The sequence below is a fragment of the Harpia harpyja genome, chromosome 12 (assembly GCF_026419915.1).
Source record: "Harpia harpyja isolate bHarHar1 chromosome 12, bHarHar1 primary haplotype, whole genome shotgun sequence".
Taxonomy (NCBI): domain Eukaryota; kingdom Metazoa; phylum Chordata; class Aves; order Accipitriformes; family Accipitridae; genus Harpia; species Harpia harpyja.
The window spans coordinates 34,921,158-34,937,670 of NC_068951.1; the positions used below are offsets into that span (position 1 = coordinate 34,921,158).

Sequence of the window (16,513 nt, forward strand, 5' to 3'; positions counted from 1 at the left end):
TTTGTTTGTTTGTTTTTTGTTTTTTTTTTAATAATGGTGGTAATGGTCCTTGATTAGCCCTGGATGTCTATACAGCTTTGAGATGGCAACAAAAGTTCTTTGGCTAAGTTGTCTTCTGATCTTTGCTATAGTCACTCCTGCTTTTGGCAGCTTGCATGGGAGTAAATGTGCACCAACAGTGGCAGAGTTCTTGTTTCCCACTGCTGAAGGTGACCAACAATGTTTTGCTTGTCAGTTAGGAAATCACTTTAAGCAGATCAGTGTAATGAGATTCTGAAGCCATATGGCACTAGAATTAGTGCCTTCTAGTGCAGTAACTGCATGCTGTAATTGCAACAGTGCTGTATGCTAAAACTAATTTCAAGAGCAGAGATACTTTTTCCTCTGCTCATTCCTTTTAACTCCTTGGGGCTTAAAACAATGCCTGGGATGTAGCCCTTTATTAAAAAAGCGGGGGGGGGGGGGGGGGGAATCCCAGTCTGCTGCTTATTAGTTGGAAGAAAATAAATGGAAGTTAATAGAAAAGACCAGTTTCAGTTTCCTAGCTGAACAGTGGAATGGATGTTACCTGTAACAGCACAAAGTGCAGTCTGAAAATAAACCTTCATGTCAAGCTGCTGAAATACCTTGTGGCTTATCAGATTCATGATCCAGATGGTGGGGAAGGCAGAAAGAAGGTCACGGAGATATATGCAAAAGGAGTGGTGTGTTTCAGCATAGCTATCAAAGAACAGTTCAAACTTCAGATAAAACATCACATAAAACATAGGAAAATGTGAAGCTGGGGGTTCAGGAAAGTAATACAGATTTTTTTTTTTTTTTCCTTTGCTTCTATGTCTATCAATCTCATAGCAGCATTAGATTTAGATTACTTATTTCTCAGTCTTGTAGAATACTATACATCCATAAATAGGTGGGGGAGCTGCTGATCTTCATGAATAAATAAGGTATCTCTTGCTGATCTCACTGTTTTGGGTTTGTTTTTTTTTAAATCATTGGTGGATAGGAAAGGCAATTTTTGAGTCTTATCTACTAAACTTTCTTGACGGTTCTTACAAGGGTCTGTTGGAAAAGGGATGTCTGTTTCCCCTCAATTGTTTTAATGACCGTGTTGGGTAAGTTGCAAACAGAGAGTGTTATACAGTATTTTTTTATCTGCCTCATTTACACCTGCAGCAGAAGCAAACTTCTCCCCTTCCTTCCTCTGGCACATAAATGCTGTTCCCAAACTCAGTTCCTGACTCTTCACAAGAAATTACGTCCATTGTGTCCAGCACCGAGATCCGATGTGTTTGTTGCATGTTTCATGCTTAACAGTGATACCAACCTTGGATCACTGCTTTTTGGGGCAGAAGCATATTATTTTAGGAGACGAGATATGTGGCTTAAACTGATTTAACTGAGTTGACTTTAAATTTGTGGTAATCCTCTGGCCATACAGTAATGACAGCAAGCTCCAATTCCAAGGTGAGCTGATATTTCTAACGAAACTAGGAACTAGTGCAGTTCCTCAGGCTGTTTTGGTTAATGGCATCTGAGGATATCTGGGTGGATGGTTGGTTTTTGTGGGTTTGTTTGTTTGTTTGTGGGGTTTTTTTGTTGTTGTTGGGGGTTTTTTTGGTTGGTTGGTTGCTTGCTTTTTAAATTTCTGATGACACGTTCTTACATTTATTTACTGGCTTATTCATTGACAGACCAACCAAGATGATGTTGCTAGGCAATGCTGGCAATTCATGAGCAGAAAATGTCCTCTTCCTTAGCTTTTCCAAACATTTTGCTATGCTTGTCTGGAGCAGCAGGAAAGTAACTCCCTTCCATTCTGTGTTATCTATGGAGAAGACCCAAGAAAGCGTGCTTGCCATTTTCTCCACCTGATCCCTCCACTATACTGTTCTGCATGCAAAGAACAGTAACTTGCTTTCAGTCAGACTGATACATTTTAGCTAACAGAGGAAAATTGTGAACAATCAATTATCCACGCTGAGTGCATGTTTGGTAACATGTTACATAAAAGCATTCCTGCAAGCCAGCCCTTGCAGCAGCTCCTGTGCAGATATGTCCAGTGCAGTACAGAAGAGGTAAATTGTGTGGTAGGAAACAGTCCAGATCTCCTAGTGCTCCTGTGTCAGAGGTTTCCGATACATGTCAGGAGAAGCAAGCTCAGGTGCTTGTGAAATGTGAATGAAATGAAATTTACAGGAGAATAAACAGATCCTTCTGTCCATCCACCCTAGCTCTTGCAGCGCAACGCTCAGTCCCGGAGGTAAACCTTATGTGCCCTGTTGCTAAATGTGTAGCAGCCACAGTCAGCTTATTTTATGTCTAGAGCTGGGTGATCCAGTGGTACCCCAGGCAGCAGAGATGTGTATTTAGCATTGTAATGGATCAGTCTTTCCAAGGGAAAAGTCTGAGACTTAGATGATTTTAGATAGTTTTCCTGGTGTGTGCTGTGGCTACCTGTGCTTCAGAAGCTCAGACCTAGGGCAGATTTCTTCTTGCATTCCACTTCCAGCATCAAGTTTCCCCCTTGGAACAGGGTGTCTCACAGATCCTCCTGTTGCTAAGCCACATGGATACTGGTGGGAACAGCATATGCAAGGGAGGATGGCAGACAGAAGTGTGTTGTCACAAATGCTGGATTCTCCCCCATTGTATATCTATATGTGTGCGAGGTTGAAGTGCAATTATTCTGCATATGTCAGACATACACATGAACATATTGTCAGAAAAGCTTATTTTCTAAGGTATATCATGTTTGCCTGTGTACGGAAGGACACCTTGAGCCCCTGTAACAAAAGAAAAGAGGATGGAAGAAAGGCTTTAAGATAAAACTGCTGGGTTATGTTTCTGGTTTTCTTATCTCATGGTGACAGTTTTCTACAAATTAATTCTGCCTCCTGTGCCACTACTCTCCCTATCTGCAAAATATTGCAGTGCCCTGAGGATTTCTCTATGGGAGCTCTAATAAATATTTTACAAATGCTAATGAATCAGGTCACCCAACAGCTCAGTATGTCATTGTCCTCACTTTGTAGGCAGGGTTTTGGCAAAGAGCAGGAGGGTGACCAGCTTCATGCCATGCAGCAAATTTGGGGAGGAAGGGAGCACAAGTATTTTACTTTAAGAGTGGAGATCCCCTTTATGGCTTCCTTTCGTCAAAAGGAGACTCACTGCTTCCCAAGTCTTGTAGCTGTTTTACTGCATGGTCAGTTTATGTGTGCTGGGTTAGGGAGCTGAAACAGCTTACTGTGTGGCTGGGGAGCCATAGAGCTGGCAGGGGAGAAGCTGCAGAAGTTTGTGGAATGGGGAGGAAGTAGGGCTGAGCTGACTTCTGTATGCTTCACTTACAGGCATTCATGCCTGTCCATCTAGTTATTCACCATTTTAGTAATGGCATCATGCAATGCTTTTTTCTCCTGGGCATCTTTGTCCCCTCTAGTTCATTCTCTGATTTGTGTTAATTAGGCTTCTCCTTTCCCCACTCCAAGTCTAGGGATCATCTGTGATCTGAGAGGGCCACGAGCTGAACAGTACTGGATGCAGCTATGTAAAGTGCCAACAGGTGGTAGTGCTTGAGGCAGAGGAAGGCAAAGACTCTCCTGGCCTGTGTATGAAATCCTTACAGGAAGCTTGTTCTGTGTTCAGGTCCCTGCAGTTGAGCTCTGGGTTGCAGCTCAGTCCTGATTCATTAGGTTCTCATTGTATTCTTTGCACTGTCACCAGTGCTGCCTTGTGCCTGTTCATGCATCTCCTCTGCAGTCCCGCCCAACCCCAAGGAAGGCTCCTTTTTATTTCACTGCATCAGTATAGAGCGCTCTCTGCACTCAGTTCCCCAAGTACTAGTTTCTTCACAAGGCTCTCTGATCAGTGATTTGTATTACAGTAATTGATAAAAGGGAAAAAAGTCAAATATCCAGCACCTTCAAAGAGATTTCTAAATGTGTATTTCAGATCTCTCACTTTGGTATCAGACTGATGGATCCAACTTCTTTTTTAAAATATTTGGGTTGGGGATTGCACAGCTAGCAGAGCCTGTCTGCCAGCAATATTTCCCTTTTGTCCTCAATTTGCTACTCTGTTCATTTAGATTATCAGATCTTATGAGCAGGGACCGTGCATAGCAGCAGAGGGCTTTTCTGTACAGTTGCAGTCTCCCAGTACCACTGCCAGACATATGAGTAATTGGTTGAGCAGCTCTGCAGAGCAGTCTCCTTGCACCATCCAAGCTGAAATGCAGAAGTAAAAAAATCCATTGTCAGTGATGAAGAATCATAAAATCATAAGCCTGAAAGGGACCAAAAATCATGAAGAAAAACCTTTTCTTAAAGAAAAATTCTTTGTGAACATATCTGGCATGCTCTTTAAGAGACATTCTGTGATCTTGCAACGTGCTTCTGGGATCTTCTCTCTTCATTGTCGCTTATAAGGTAGCTTTAAATTAATGATAAGGAAGCCATTCAGGGCATGGGCTGTGCTGAGGTTCACAGCTTTCATTCTGAATGAGAGAGTAAAGTAAACTGATATTGAAAGCAAGGAGGGAGAAACAAACACAGTCAGTAAGCCTATAAAAGTCTTAGCCAATTGCAATGGCGAACATCCTGCTGGTGAGGGTGACCTTGAATGAACTAAGTGGGATAAAGTCACCAGCCTGGGCTGACGGCTGAAGAATCAGGCTGGATTCCAGCAAACTGAGAGAGAGCAGATTCCTGACAAGAGTCTCCTGAGCTGTGGCAATGGCTTCTCGGTGTCGGAAATGTGGACAACAGGTGCCCAGGAATCCACCTTTCACTGCTGTCCGGATAACAGAAGGAGAAATGAAATCTTACCATGATTTTATAGGAGGATGCATTAGATTGGAGCGCATGGCAAAGAAAGGTATGTGCAGCATCTTTAAAAGAAATAGCATCTCCTCTGAGTGGTACCTGCATTGCATTCCTCAGAGATTTGCAAAAAGAGATTATTTTTCTAATGCTTTCTCTGAGGATTCAGTGGTAAATAAAGACAACTGGTTGGATTTGGATATTAACTCAGGTACGAGTGCGTCATTTGACTTGGCTATATATTTCTGGGATATTTGCAGTGATTTGACCTAGAGGAGGTTAAAAAGAATGCTAGACTCATTCTGAATAAATGTTTATTTCACTTGGGTGTTAGACACTGAGGTTTCTGTATATGTCTGGAGCAGGTATTTACTGCGCATGTAAAATGCCTTTTTGAAATGAATGTAAGGACATGGGGCAGTGGGTATCATGACCCAGTTGACCCTGTCACCCTGTGCTCCTAAAATACTATGTAGAAGGTCAATATCTTTCTCACTGTAAAGATTCTGGTTTCGCTGTACTCATAACAGAAACTTTGACTATCGAGGTTTTTGTGCTCTGTGTGAGTATGGCTACAGGGCAGTATTCCACTCTGAGTGGGTTGCTGATATAAGATGCTGGTGTCCTGACAATTCATGCTAATTGCATGTTAACTCTGAAGTGGAGTGATGATAGTTGAAACCTAGGCTGTTGACTGTTTAGTCACATATCAAGATTGCTGAATCATAGAACACTTTTTCTCTAAGTGCTATTTGAGAGAAAGATTAACCAAGGAGCCTCTTGGTTTCATTTGTTGTGTTAACTTGAATAAATACTTACCAAATCTCAAATCCAGAAATTTATAACATGTTCACTAGCACATGACAAAAAAATCCCCAAAAGCATGCAATATGATTGTACTTTCAAGGTGAATTGTTTATTATGATTTAATTAGCTCTTCAGCAAAGAGAGTTGCATTCAGTCTGGTAAATCGAGAATATTCTGCAGAGAAAGAGGTGGACCAGAAGCAGGTCATCTGCTGGCAGCTACTGCTTACAAATTGGGGTTTGCAGATACTTTCTTTAATAGGGCTCTAATGCACAATGCCAGGGTTTGAAAACTGCAAAGCCAGTCCATTGTACCTCTGCTTCTGTTGGCCATCTATCCGTGCTGATTTTTGGGCTCAGTGCCTACCTATGCGTTGTTGTATTTGCCTGACCTTTTGGTAACACTGATGTTTCCAGTTGCACTCTTTGTAATGAGGCATTCTGAGTTCAGTGTAGCATGGCAGAAATGTCTGGTATCTAAGTAAAAGACAGAACAGAATTAATTGAAGTTCCTTCCTGAATCTTTGATCAGGTGCTTCCAGGTTGCTTATGGCTCTGGGGGTCTGTGGGCCTGCTGGAGGCAGAGCTCAGGCATCTGCTGTTCATTTTCTTCCTGTAGGTAGAGAGGGGAAGACACTGGTAAGAGCTTTGCCATGGTTACTGTTCCCAGGGAAACACCTTCCCTGCCTCTCATGTTGAGAGATGACCTGGCACAGTATTATGGGCGGAAATCCCTTGGAAAAACATTTTCTGCTAGAGAACAGATAGTGTGTCAGCTCAGTCTGAGCCTGTTCCCATTTTGTGAGGCAGAAAGCATCTTCGCTGCTTTTGTTTTAAATTCTGCCAATGAGGCCAAAGGAGGAGCAGAAGTTAGGTTATTGCTAGGGACCAGGTGCCTTCAGCTGCACGCATTAGAGCTGCGCGAGCTGTGAGAATACACCACTGACAATTCTGCATGCAGTGGTGATGTTGGAAGGGGTCTAAGGAGCTGGCAAGGTGGCACAGGAATTCATAACAACAGCACTTCCCGGGTTCTTTTCTCCTGCTCTGAACTGACTCTGACCTTGTACTCATCTCCTGTCTTGTTTTGGCCTTAGTTTTCTTATCTGTAAAGTAGAAGCAGTGGGAATTACCTGCCTCCATAATTAGTGAATCCTGATGATGTAGCTATGATTATCCTTTGATTTGACCAGTTTCCCTTTGCAGTAGGTGCTGCATAAACACAGGGGAAGAAAGATGGTCTGTCCCAGAGAACTTGGGCTCTGCCTGCCCCATCTTGCTAGTCCTTTGCTACTAGCAAAGACTCGTTGACAAACTCTAGGGATGGATGTGTGCCTTTTTCTCAGGCTGGCTCTGTCTGAACATAGTGGCAATGCAGGTTCATGGATCTCTGCGGCGAGTTCTGACTTGACTCTCACTTAGGGGTACCCTTCCTGCAATGTAAAGATCCAGCTGGAGTGTTGTTGAGGACTAATTGGCTAGTGCTTACTCAATACTTCAGGCACTCCAAAGTATGAAGCATTTTTCACATACCACGTCTGTGGGGCCCTGTGAATATTCTGTGGCAATTTTATCTCTTGTACTAAATATCATAACGAGAAGAGATGGAAGGCACACAGGTAACTACAGCAGAAATAGAGGCCACGTGGTTGCAGTCAGGCCTGCAGTGGCCTACAGGTAACCTACCTGTAGGTAAACCTTTCACCTGTAGTACCCCATAGCAAGCAGTGTGCTACCAAGCTAATCCAGTTCCTGGATCATGCAAGTTCAAGGCTTCCTTTGAATCAATGTGATCTGTTTTGACCAGTGGTTAAAAGTGTGTTTGTAGCCTCCTGTTCATGTAAGGAGATGAAAATAGTGAATGATTACAAAAAGAAAGTGCTGCTATGAGGGACCAGTTGAACGGCAGTTTCCCTATAGCCACATGATGACTGCTTAGAGCTCCACAGCCCTGGCGCCCTGCAACAGGCAGAAGAAGGACCTTGCTGTATGAGCTGGCCTATGGTGCTGAAGTTCCCTCTGGGGTCTGATGTACAAATGGTGCTATTTTGAGGACCAGTATGTGACCTTGAAACTCTCTGGGAGCTGCAGAACCAAGGTGCTATAACTGACAACCAAGAAGAAGGAGCCCCCAGAAAGCCAGGCAAGAAATGTGGCAGTGACTCCAGTCCAGAGTTGATCCTCCTTGTAGCACTTTCAGTTTCTCACAAAAGAGATACTGAAGCTGAAACCAAAGCATAGCCTCTTGTCAATGAAATACATCATTATTGGACAGTGGCTCATGTGCCTTTTCAGCACTGACATGACTATTCATGTCACCCAGCTGCTGGCTAACATCTTTTATGCTTGAGGACACCTCCTGCCAAAATGGGCCCCTCTGTCCCCGGATACTCTTAATTAGCCTGCCTTGTTGTGATGCTCAAGTCCTCCAATGGGACCACACTACTGAGGCTTAACATGGATGGATGAGCATTGGCTGGTTAGACTATGTTTCTGCATGCTGTGGAGCTTGAGGCTGCATGCAGATTATATATTTTTAAGTGAATAAATGTGCCTTTTTCATCTGTGCTCTAGGCTGGTGGCTGCATAAAACAGCATAATGAATCTGCAGACACTAAGCAGTAGGCAGTTCATTACTGAGGCTATTCAGGATTTTGCTGTTGCTGCAAAACCAGGCAAGATCCTGCTTGCCAGTAGGATGGGGACCTGTGTCTTGTGCTAAGAAAGTAATTCTGATTTTGTCCTTCTGTAGGACAGAGGAATGCCACAGTTCTGTCTGTCCAGCAATCATGGGCACTTGTTCGCAGTCCTACTGCTGTGTCTCTCTTACTGCTGGAAATGAAAAGCAGTTCTTCAGATCTATCTGTTCAGGGAGGAGAAGGGACTGAAGTATTGCAAATGTTTTTAGGGCAGTTAAGGATTTAAAGATAGCAAACTGTTTTTATGGTGCTATCTCCAGAAGGAAATCCCATCTGAATCAGTTCAGGCTGAAATTTCTTGAACTTTTTGGATCTTCTCCACCTTCAATAGTGAAATAAATGAGAAATGCTTTCCTTTCCCACATGGCTGACCTTTCCACAAAGGTGCTGGTTACTGGAGAAAGTGACTGTTTCATGTGAAGACTGAAATCTGCAGTGTAAGTGGAAGGTATTTCTAACCCCCTTGAGACTCAGTCACAGTGCCTCCTTGTGCATTGCTCAGATTTTTTTCTTGTTTTATTTGCATTCAGTATCTATTCTCCTCCTTAATATAAAATGCTACCTAGGGAACCTGGGATAAATTTTTTCAGCTGGCTCTCACTGCAAAGAAAATAGCTAAAATAAAATATTCTGTTTTCCATAGAGGTTTTTCTAAGAAAAGATCCTTATCTTAGATGCTTGTGTCTCTTTTCACCTGTTCCCATTGATATGCAGCCTGCTCTGCTGCTATTGAGCAATACTGAACCCTGTTTACCTAATCAGAAAAGTTCAGAGAATGATGATGAAAATAGGGTCGACATAGCTTGATTTTCATTTTAAAAGAGTTTTGAGAGATAAGTAGTACTGAGAAGATCAAGAGAACAAATTCTCAGAGGGCAAATTATAGCAGAGGCCTTCTGGGTATTTATGTTTTTCCCTTCCTCCCACGATACCAGAAAAAGAAACAACCCAGTGAAATGGAAAAGCATTAAACACGGATAGACAGATAGCTCTAATTGGTAATGTTTTGTTAACTTATGGGACTTATTACCACAAGATAATAGCTCAGTTTCCTTTTTTTGTATTGCCTAAATTGTAGTGTAAACCATCTGGGGAGAAGATTTCGGGGGAAAATGGTGCTGGATGTACTGGGAGGTTGGAGAGCATCTGTGCAGAGCTCTCACGCTGGTTATGCCCATGGAGCTTATTCTCCAACTTCAGCCAGTTCTGCTGCTTCAAGCCCCACTTAAAAACCCAATTCTGCTGTGCTAATATGTTGATCTCGTGTACAAATTGTGCTGCTGCTTTATTACTTGAATCTTGCTGGGGATTAGCATGCCCAGTGAGGTTTCTAAGTCATGGACTCTCCTCCTTCACCACCTGGACATTATCTAGTAGAATTACTGGTGCTCAAGTATAAAGGAATGATAAGTAAAGCTTGGCTGTAGCAGCCCAGCTTCCTATATATAACTGTTTGGACTATGCCAGGTGCCTTGTTGCACAAATTCATTCCATTTCTCAAGGGGAAAAAAAAAAGTCCTCCAGGCTTTTACAACAGACAGGAATTATTGACCAAACATTTCTTTTTTTCACCTTTTTCTAAGCCAGGATGTCTCAGCAACTTTATTCTGCACAGAGACAGCACTTTATTCATATTCAGAACCTGTTCCTGTGAGTCATTAAATTGGGAATAGCTGAGTTCAGGCTATTTGTCTAAACTCTTAAGTCACCACCTTGATACAGTGTGCTGCTGTGGGGGCCCCTGAGGAGCAAGGGTCTACATGACTGAAGATCTGATTATGAAATTGGGATACTGTTAATTAGTAAGGTCATCCTCTGCTAGCATTGGGAAAACCTGAGATGAGATGTGAAGAGGTAAAGGAATGGGATACTCTGTTCCAGTTTCCCTTGACTTTACCACTAGACTCAGGAAAGGACATCTGCCAGAGAAGGGATGAAATTGGGGGCAACTATCAAATTTTTAAGTCAAAAACACAATAAGAATCAATGAGCTGGAAATTAAAGTGAGAGCTTTGAAACACAAGCCAATTTCTTTGTGTTAGGGCAGCTCTAGGGGAAGCAGTGAATTTGCAGTTGCCTGGAGTATTTAACATAAGATTAAAGAGCTTTCTAAAATGCTGGTTTAATCCAATTTCTGTGAACTTCTTGTGTGTTCAACAAGTCAAACACAATGAACCTAGTGGTCCCCCCCTGGTCCTGCAGTGAAGGAATCTGGGAAGATGATCTCTTGGGTTAGAGGTACTCGGGTATGAGCCATTCCTTGTCGTGCTTTTGGACACCCATACCCACAGGTGTGAACACATGAAAATGTGTGGTCAGATGCTTGGATGGTGCAAGTTATTTCAATGAAACTGGGGTGCATTATAGCAACTGAGGATCAGGTCATTGAAATTTTTTTTTAAAAAGCAAACTTCCATATGTACTGCAGATTCTTACCAGTAACAAAACCTGAAACATCAATATTGCTCTATTCCATATGCTGTATGCTGGTGGGACAATATTTGGCTACTACAAAATATTGTTCTACTGGGAGGCACAACTAAGCCTTTTGAGCTTGGCAAAGACATTTTACAGATGCATACTGAAATTACCTTTACTAATTATGAAAATGAAAAAATGTCTGACACTTGTAAATCTAGTTTATGAAACTGAAAGTGCTGCCTTATGAGCTTTCTTTTGAGCATGCAGTGGACTGAGGAATTTCTTGGTGCCTCTTCAATGGTGAATTCATTCCTCTCCTTATCTCAGGAATCCAGCATAAGGTTAGTCGTTTACGTTCACTTGCAGAGTATCATTTAGTCTTCTACCTCCACAGCTGGATCTGCTACTTCCGCAGCATCTCTACACACAGGGTTAAAATGATTTTTAGAGTGTAATCATCTGGCACGTTTATCAGCCACTTACATCGATGTGACACTTGCCCATAACGCTTTGGAGCTTCTCCCACCTCTGCTGCTGGAGAGGACGAGTCTCCGCAGGAAGGGTACGAGCGCTGCCCGGGAGAGGGCAGTGCACTACCGCAGACCTTGCCCGGGGCACTGCTGCACGCTCGCTCTGCTCCCTCTTGGGGGGCTCCCACCGAGGATGAGCTGGGTCTCGGTGCGTAACGGGGCTGTGGGCTGTTCACTGTGCGCAAGCAGAGCTGGAGCTGAATCTCCCACCCGTAGCCTCCCCTCCTGAGAGCAAAACGTGTCCGGAACGGGAGGCAGATTTTGACTGTAAATCGGTTACATGTGGGCATTTATGTCAGTACAGGCAGCAGAGAGTTACATTACACACTTAGTACAGGTGGTAAATTCGTTTGTTTAGCATGCAGTTTAGGAAAGGCTGGGGAAAAAAATGCAATGTAAAAACATACTATGCATTTTGCTGCTCTCCTAGTCTACCTTTATGCACCTAGTAGTGCCTGTCTAACACTACTGGTGTCTTAAGCTCTCATACATATCTCGTACCTAGCATGGTGGTACTCTACATTCTTTTGGAATTTATCTGTAACTACATATAAAATCCTGTTAGTTTTCTCATGCCACACTATAAAAGTTGTGATAATTTGTGTTGGTTGGCTGGTGGGGGAAGGATGGAAACACTGCGTGTATTATCCTTAAGACAAATCCACTCCAGTAGCCTGTCTGTATGGACAACTTTGGTCTGCTCCTCATTTTACAGGTGGGGGAAACAGGCTGGCTGGTGACCTAGATTCCTCTCCCCATGCCTCATTTTCCCTATCTATAAAATGAATGACGCTTGTCTTTTTTTGAGCCTGACTGATGGCAGGCCATGCAGAAGAAACAAGATGATTACTACTACATCATGCATCCTAGGGGACAGCTGCTTTGCTGTACCCTAGGTAAAGAGTGACTTGTATCTAAAGTTACTGAGCTGCTGGGGTTTGTGGTAGTAAAGGGACAATTTTATCAGTAAACCCAATGCTAAACTGATGACCCAGTCTTGCTTCAGAGAGCTATAGATGCCATGTTACCATTGGCATGCCAACATGAAAGCGCATGTGTACATTCACCATGCAATTCACCATGTACATGCACCATGTACATTCACTGTGTGAACTTGTGTCCTGAAGTATTTGTTGAACTAGATATGTAGAACAGATTGCTCCCCTATTCAGTAGCTGTCATCATGTTTCCAACCAAATTCATAGGTCTTGTTCAGTCTTCTCCTTTGTCTTTAAATAACAGTACTATGCTTTGGTGTGTGGGTGTGCCTTTGGGATAGTACTTCAAGACAGCTATTCACAGCAGCGCTGTTGGTTTCCCTTGGCCCTGAATACTCTACTATTTAAAGTTATTTTAATGAGAGCACTTTCCATGCCTTAGTCTGAGCAAGTCAATCTCTTTTGTCTCTTGTCGGGATGTACCTCTGTTTGTGCTAAGCTGTGAATGCCTCCAAAGTCTACAGGTCTGAGTGGAGAGCTGCCTGGGAGGGAAGAAGCCAGCCATACCTTGGGGAGGGTTAAAGCCTGGGTATGGTGCGTGTCAGAGGTCTCTGCTGTGGTTTGTGTTGAAGCAGTTACTAAGCAATTTGTGCAGTCTGCTCCAGGAGACCGTCAGCTCTTTGGTGCACTGTTGGTTAGATCCAGGACTGCTTCCACAGAAGGCTGCCTCTCCCCATCCCTCCCCTCTGCCTTGTGTGAACTCATTACCACAGCGAGACTGCAGAGAAGCCAGCCTGCGACACAAGGGAGGGCACATGCTTGTGAGTGTGTGTGGGTCTAAAGGGGAGGCATCACTCTTTGCAGTGTGTTTCTGTTGCTTTTTCTAATGGGCATCTGAACTGAGATGGTGGTGACAGCTTGGAGAAGGCTGCTGGAGGGGTTGCTGGGTCTCCGAGGGCAGAGAGGTTGGCTGTGAGCAGTATTTGTCCTGTTACTGAGATATATATTCAGAGTGCTGCTGGCAGCAGTGATGGCTGCTATGGCTCACTGTCTCAAATGGCAGTAACCAGGGAAATATTTTTGAGCTAACTGGCCTCTGTTCAGGTGCGAGCAAGAAAACAGTCCTTCAGCTCCTAAGCCGAGTGGTCCCTCAAAAATTATGTGAATAGGCTCTGAAATGATTTTGGTGGATGTAATAGTTCAGAGCAGAGCCAGTGGCTGGAATTTTTCTAAGATACTGTTTCAGCTGTGAAACTGTCTTCTGGCAAGCTCTGAGGAAGAAGGAATGAAGTCTGCCATACCTTGATTAGCTTAGTGTCCAAGTATTGTAGTGAATGTATTTTAGTTTTGCAGTTTGCCACATGTGTTTTTTGTTATTCATGATGGATTTTAACATGACAGTGTGGAAATGTGAAACCTTCTTTTGTTGCATTCTGTACTCTGAGCAGGAATTTGTGTTCTAGCAATCCAGCATTGTTGTGAAGCACAGGTTTTGGGAAGAAGGTGAATTAACTTTTCTCTGGCAAAAATTAGAAACCACCAGGAAGTTTTTACTACTGAGGGACTAAGCAAGGGTCTGTGCCATGCTGCTGTAAATCTGGATTAATTTCTTGAAGCTGATGCTGAGATTAGACCTTGGCCTTTAATGCCTTTTATTAACTAATTTTCTGTTTTGTGGAGAGTAGGATGCAACATCCCCCCTATAATATCCCAGCAAATGCTCTGTGAATCAAGCAATGTCTGTCTCAAAAAAAAAAAAAAAAAAAAAAAAAAAAAAAATTGCTGAGCAAATGATGTGGAATGGTGTGTTTCTTTAGCTCTTTGCTGATTATGGATAGTTCATAATGTATAGTGAAGATTTGTTAATAATTTCTTATCTATCTCTTATGATTTTACAGAAATATTATAAGAATTGTCTTCATAACAGGATGGGATATAAAGTCACCTAAACTGAACAGTGAGAGTATATGCTTTAAGAATTTTATATTAGTTTGTATAATTTAGCTTTTATGGGGATTATTAATCAAGGATTCTTAGATGTGTGCATAAATGTATGGTGCATCCTGACAACAAATAGTTGTCAAAATCCTTGAAGTGTGACTCTAGATATACATTTGTACACACCAATGTATTTTTGTAGAATGTACCAATAGTAAATCAAAACACTGGCTTATTTTCACTTTCTTTCCAGTTTACTTATGTAGGAGAAGGCTTTTGATTTTTTGATTCACCAACCGATTTTAAGACATTTTCTTTAAAGACAAACAAAAAAAAATTGCAGCCAAACAAGAACATCAAAAGACTGTTTTTCAAGAAGTGGTTAAATGGAAAAAGTGGCAAACCCAAGGAAGTCTATACCAAAATCCTTTGAAGTTGGTTTAGAAAGCTGAAATAAACCCTAGAGGGTACACGTTAGCAGTAGCAGCATTGTATATAATAGCAGCAGGGACCCATCCTGCCTGAGTTGGTAACAGCCTGCTCACCAGTTTGACACAGAAGTGAATAATTGATTTTTAAACTATAGATAGGCCTGATTGAGAATTGTCAACTTCAGTACTTCTGAGTCTTGGAGTCCCCGGGCTCAGATTTTAATTCTGTATCTGAACTTCCTGGCCATCCACTGCCATTTTAGATTAATACATATTTAAATGTTTAACAAAGCTCCAAGCATATGTACATTTCCTCTAGTTTCAGTGTGACTGCACATGGACTTAACTTTGCGTTATGCACATGCCTGAGGGGTCTGCTGAAATAGCAACCACCTGAAAGCCTAGATCTAAGCTTGGGGGAACTTAAGGTTTGGATCCAAAATAGCTGTGGTTCACTTGCATTTCCTATGTGAAGAAGGAGCATGCTAGACTCTTTGTGACTTTAAAGTTACTGCAAGCAAGTCCTTGAAAAGTCCTTCCAGTTTGCTAATGGCTGGTGTGATCTTGAGGGTAACCTAGAAATTTCCCTTTTATGTAGTGGCAATGTTAACCTGCAAATAACTGGATGTTATAATTCTCCCCAGTGTCCCTGCCACCTTGATGTCTGCCTGTCCGTAGTCCTTACCTTCTACTTGGACAGCACTCAAATGTCTCTTTTGGAGGTCGCCACTAATGACTGCTTTGAGCCTGTCTTGAATCTTTCATTCAGTAAACTTCAAGCACAGGTGTATGTTAATGGGTTTGCATTTTTAGGGTGGTAAGATTTTCCATATACTGCAGTGGCCCAACATACCCACTTAAGAAACTGGAAGTGAGGGGATTTTCCAGCTGAGAGGACATGATTTCAGTTCTTTGATATAAACAGCTCTCTTTTCAGCCCCTTCCAAGTCAGCCACAGTAGACTCCTAATGCCTGCCTGTAAAAACGACTTGTTTAACTTAGTCTGTAACCACTCCTGGAGCATGGGAAAACACAGCCACTAAACAGGTCTTTTCTATCTGTGACCTCTCCATTTCTGTAATTTTATGTTAAAAGTGAACATCAAATTTAGTCAATGAGATGAACTGAAAAATGTAGTGATCCAAAGTAATTTGAGCAATATTTGCTGAAAGACTTAGAAGAAATGTTTAATATTCCTGCAGAGCAAAGCTCAGGTAAAGCTGTACGTCCTTCATTAGGCTGCACAGAATGCTTTGGAAATACTGATTGTGACGTAGCATAATGAAGAGCAGATCTGCTGTGCAATAGAAGATCACATCAGGCAACAGTTCAGCTTCTGCCCAGGTAGACACTGAGGGTCATAGGTTTTTGAGCTCTTCAGAGAAACATGTGCATTTCTAACCTTTCCCTCTTTTGTGGACCTTGTTTGGGAACACTTGCAAGGCATTTCCATCCACACCATGGCCTAGACCTGTCCCTTCTCAAGGGATCAGAGCATATCAGCAGTGCATCACTCAAGACAGTTGGAATCTTGCTCCTAACCCTGCTTGTCCAGATTTCTACATTTGTGTACACAAAGTTGGGTTTGCTGTTACACTTAAAAAAAAACCCAAAACTTTAAGGGATGCCTCCTAACATGAACCAGAATTACTTAAATATTATAGAAGAATATTTTCTCTTATGAAAGTTAGTTAGCAAACTTTGCTATGAAACTTGGTTTTAATGAGAATAGAAATTGCATTTAAACAAATACACTTTAAGTTTTACAGTTGTGCTTGGTTAGCAAATGATCTGAGAGAAAATATGACACCAGTCACCTACCTGTGCTGCATTTTGTATTTTGCTCTAAGCTGATCCAAGTGTGATTCTCTGCTGGAAGAGGTAGTCCTGGCCTTGTCATTTCCCACCCCATGCCTTACTAGTGCTTGTA

General features: G+C 42.4%; 1 protein-coding gene across 16 annotated transcripts in view; it reads left to right on the top strand.

The window, feature by feature from the left end:
* MCF2L2 (MCF.2 cell line derived transforming sequence-like 2) overlaps positions 1 to 16,513 on the top strand; it is a 186,823-nt gene that overhangs the window by 18,119 nt on the left and 152,191 nt on the right. For 3 of the 16 annotated variants that reach the window (XM_052804869.1, XM_052804873.1, XM_052804876.1), the window contains exon 1: positions 4,472 to 4,875. The exons of 1 other annotated variant lie outside the window; for it this stretch is intronic. In XM_052804869.1, coding sequence (XP_052660829.1) covers positions 4,734 to 4,875 — 142 coding nt within the window. In that variant the 5' untranslated portion in view covers positions 4,472 to 4,733. Of the gene's footprint in view, positions 1 to 4,462; positions 4,876 to 16,513 lie in introns of those variants that run through there. 12 more of the 16 variants (XM_052804879.1, XM_052804875.1, XM_052804877.1 and 9 more) reach the window with 8 other exon arrangements.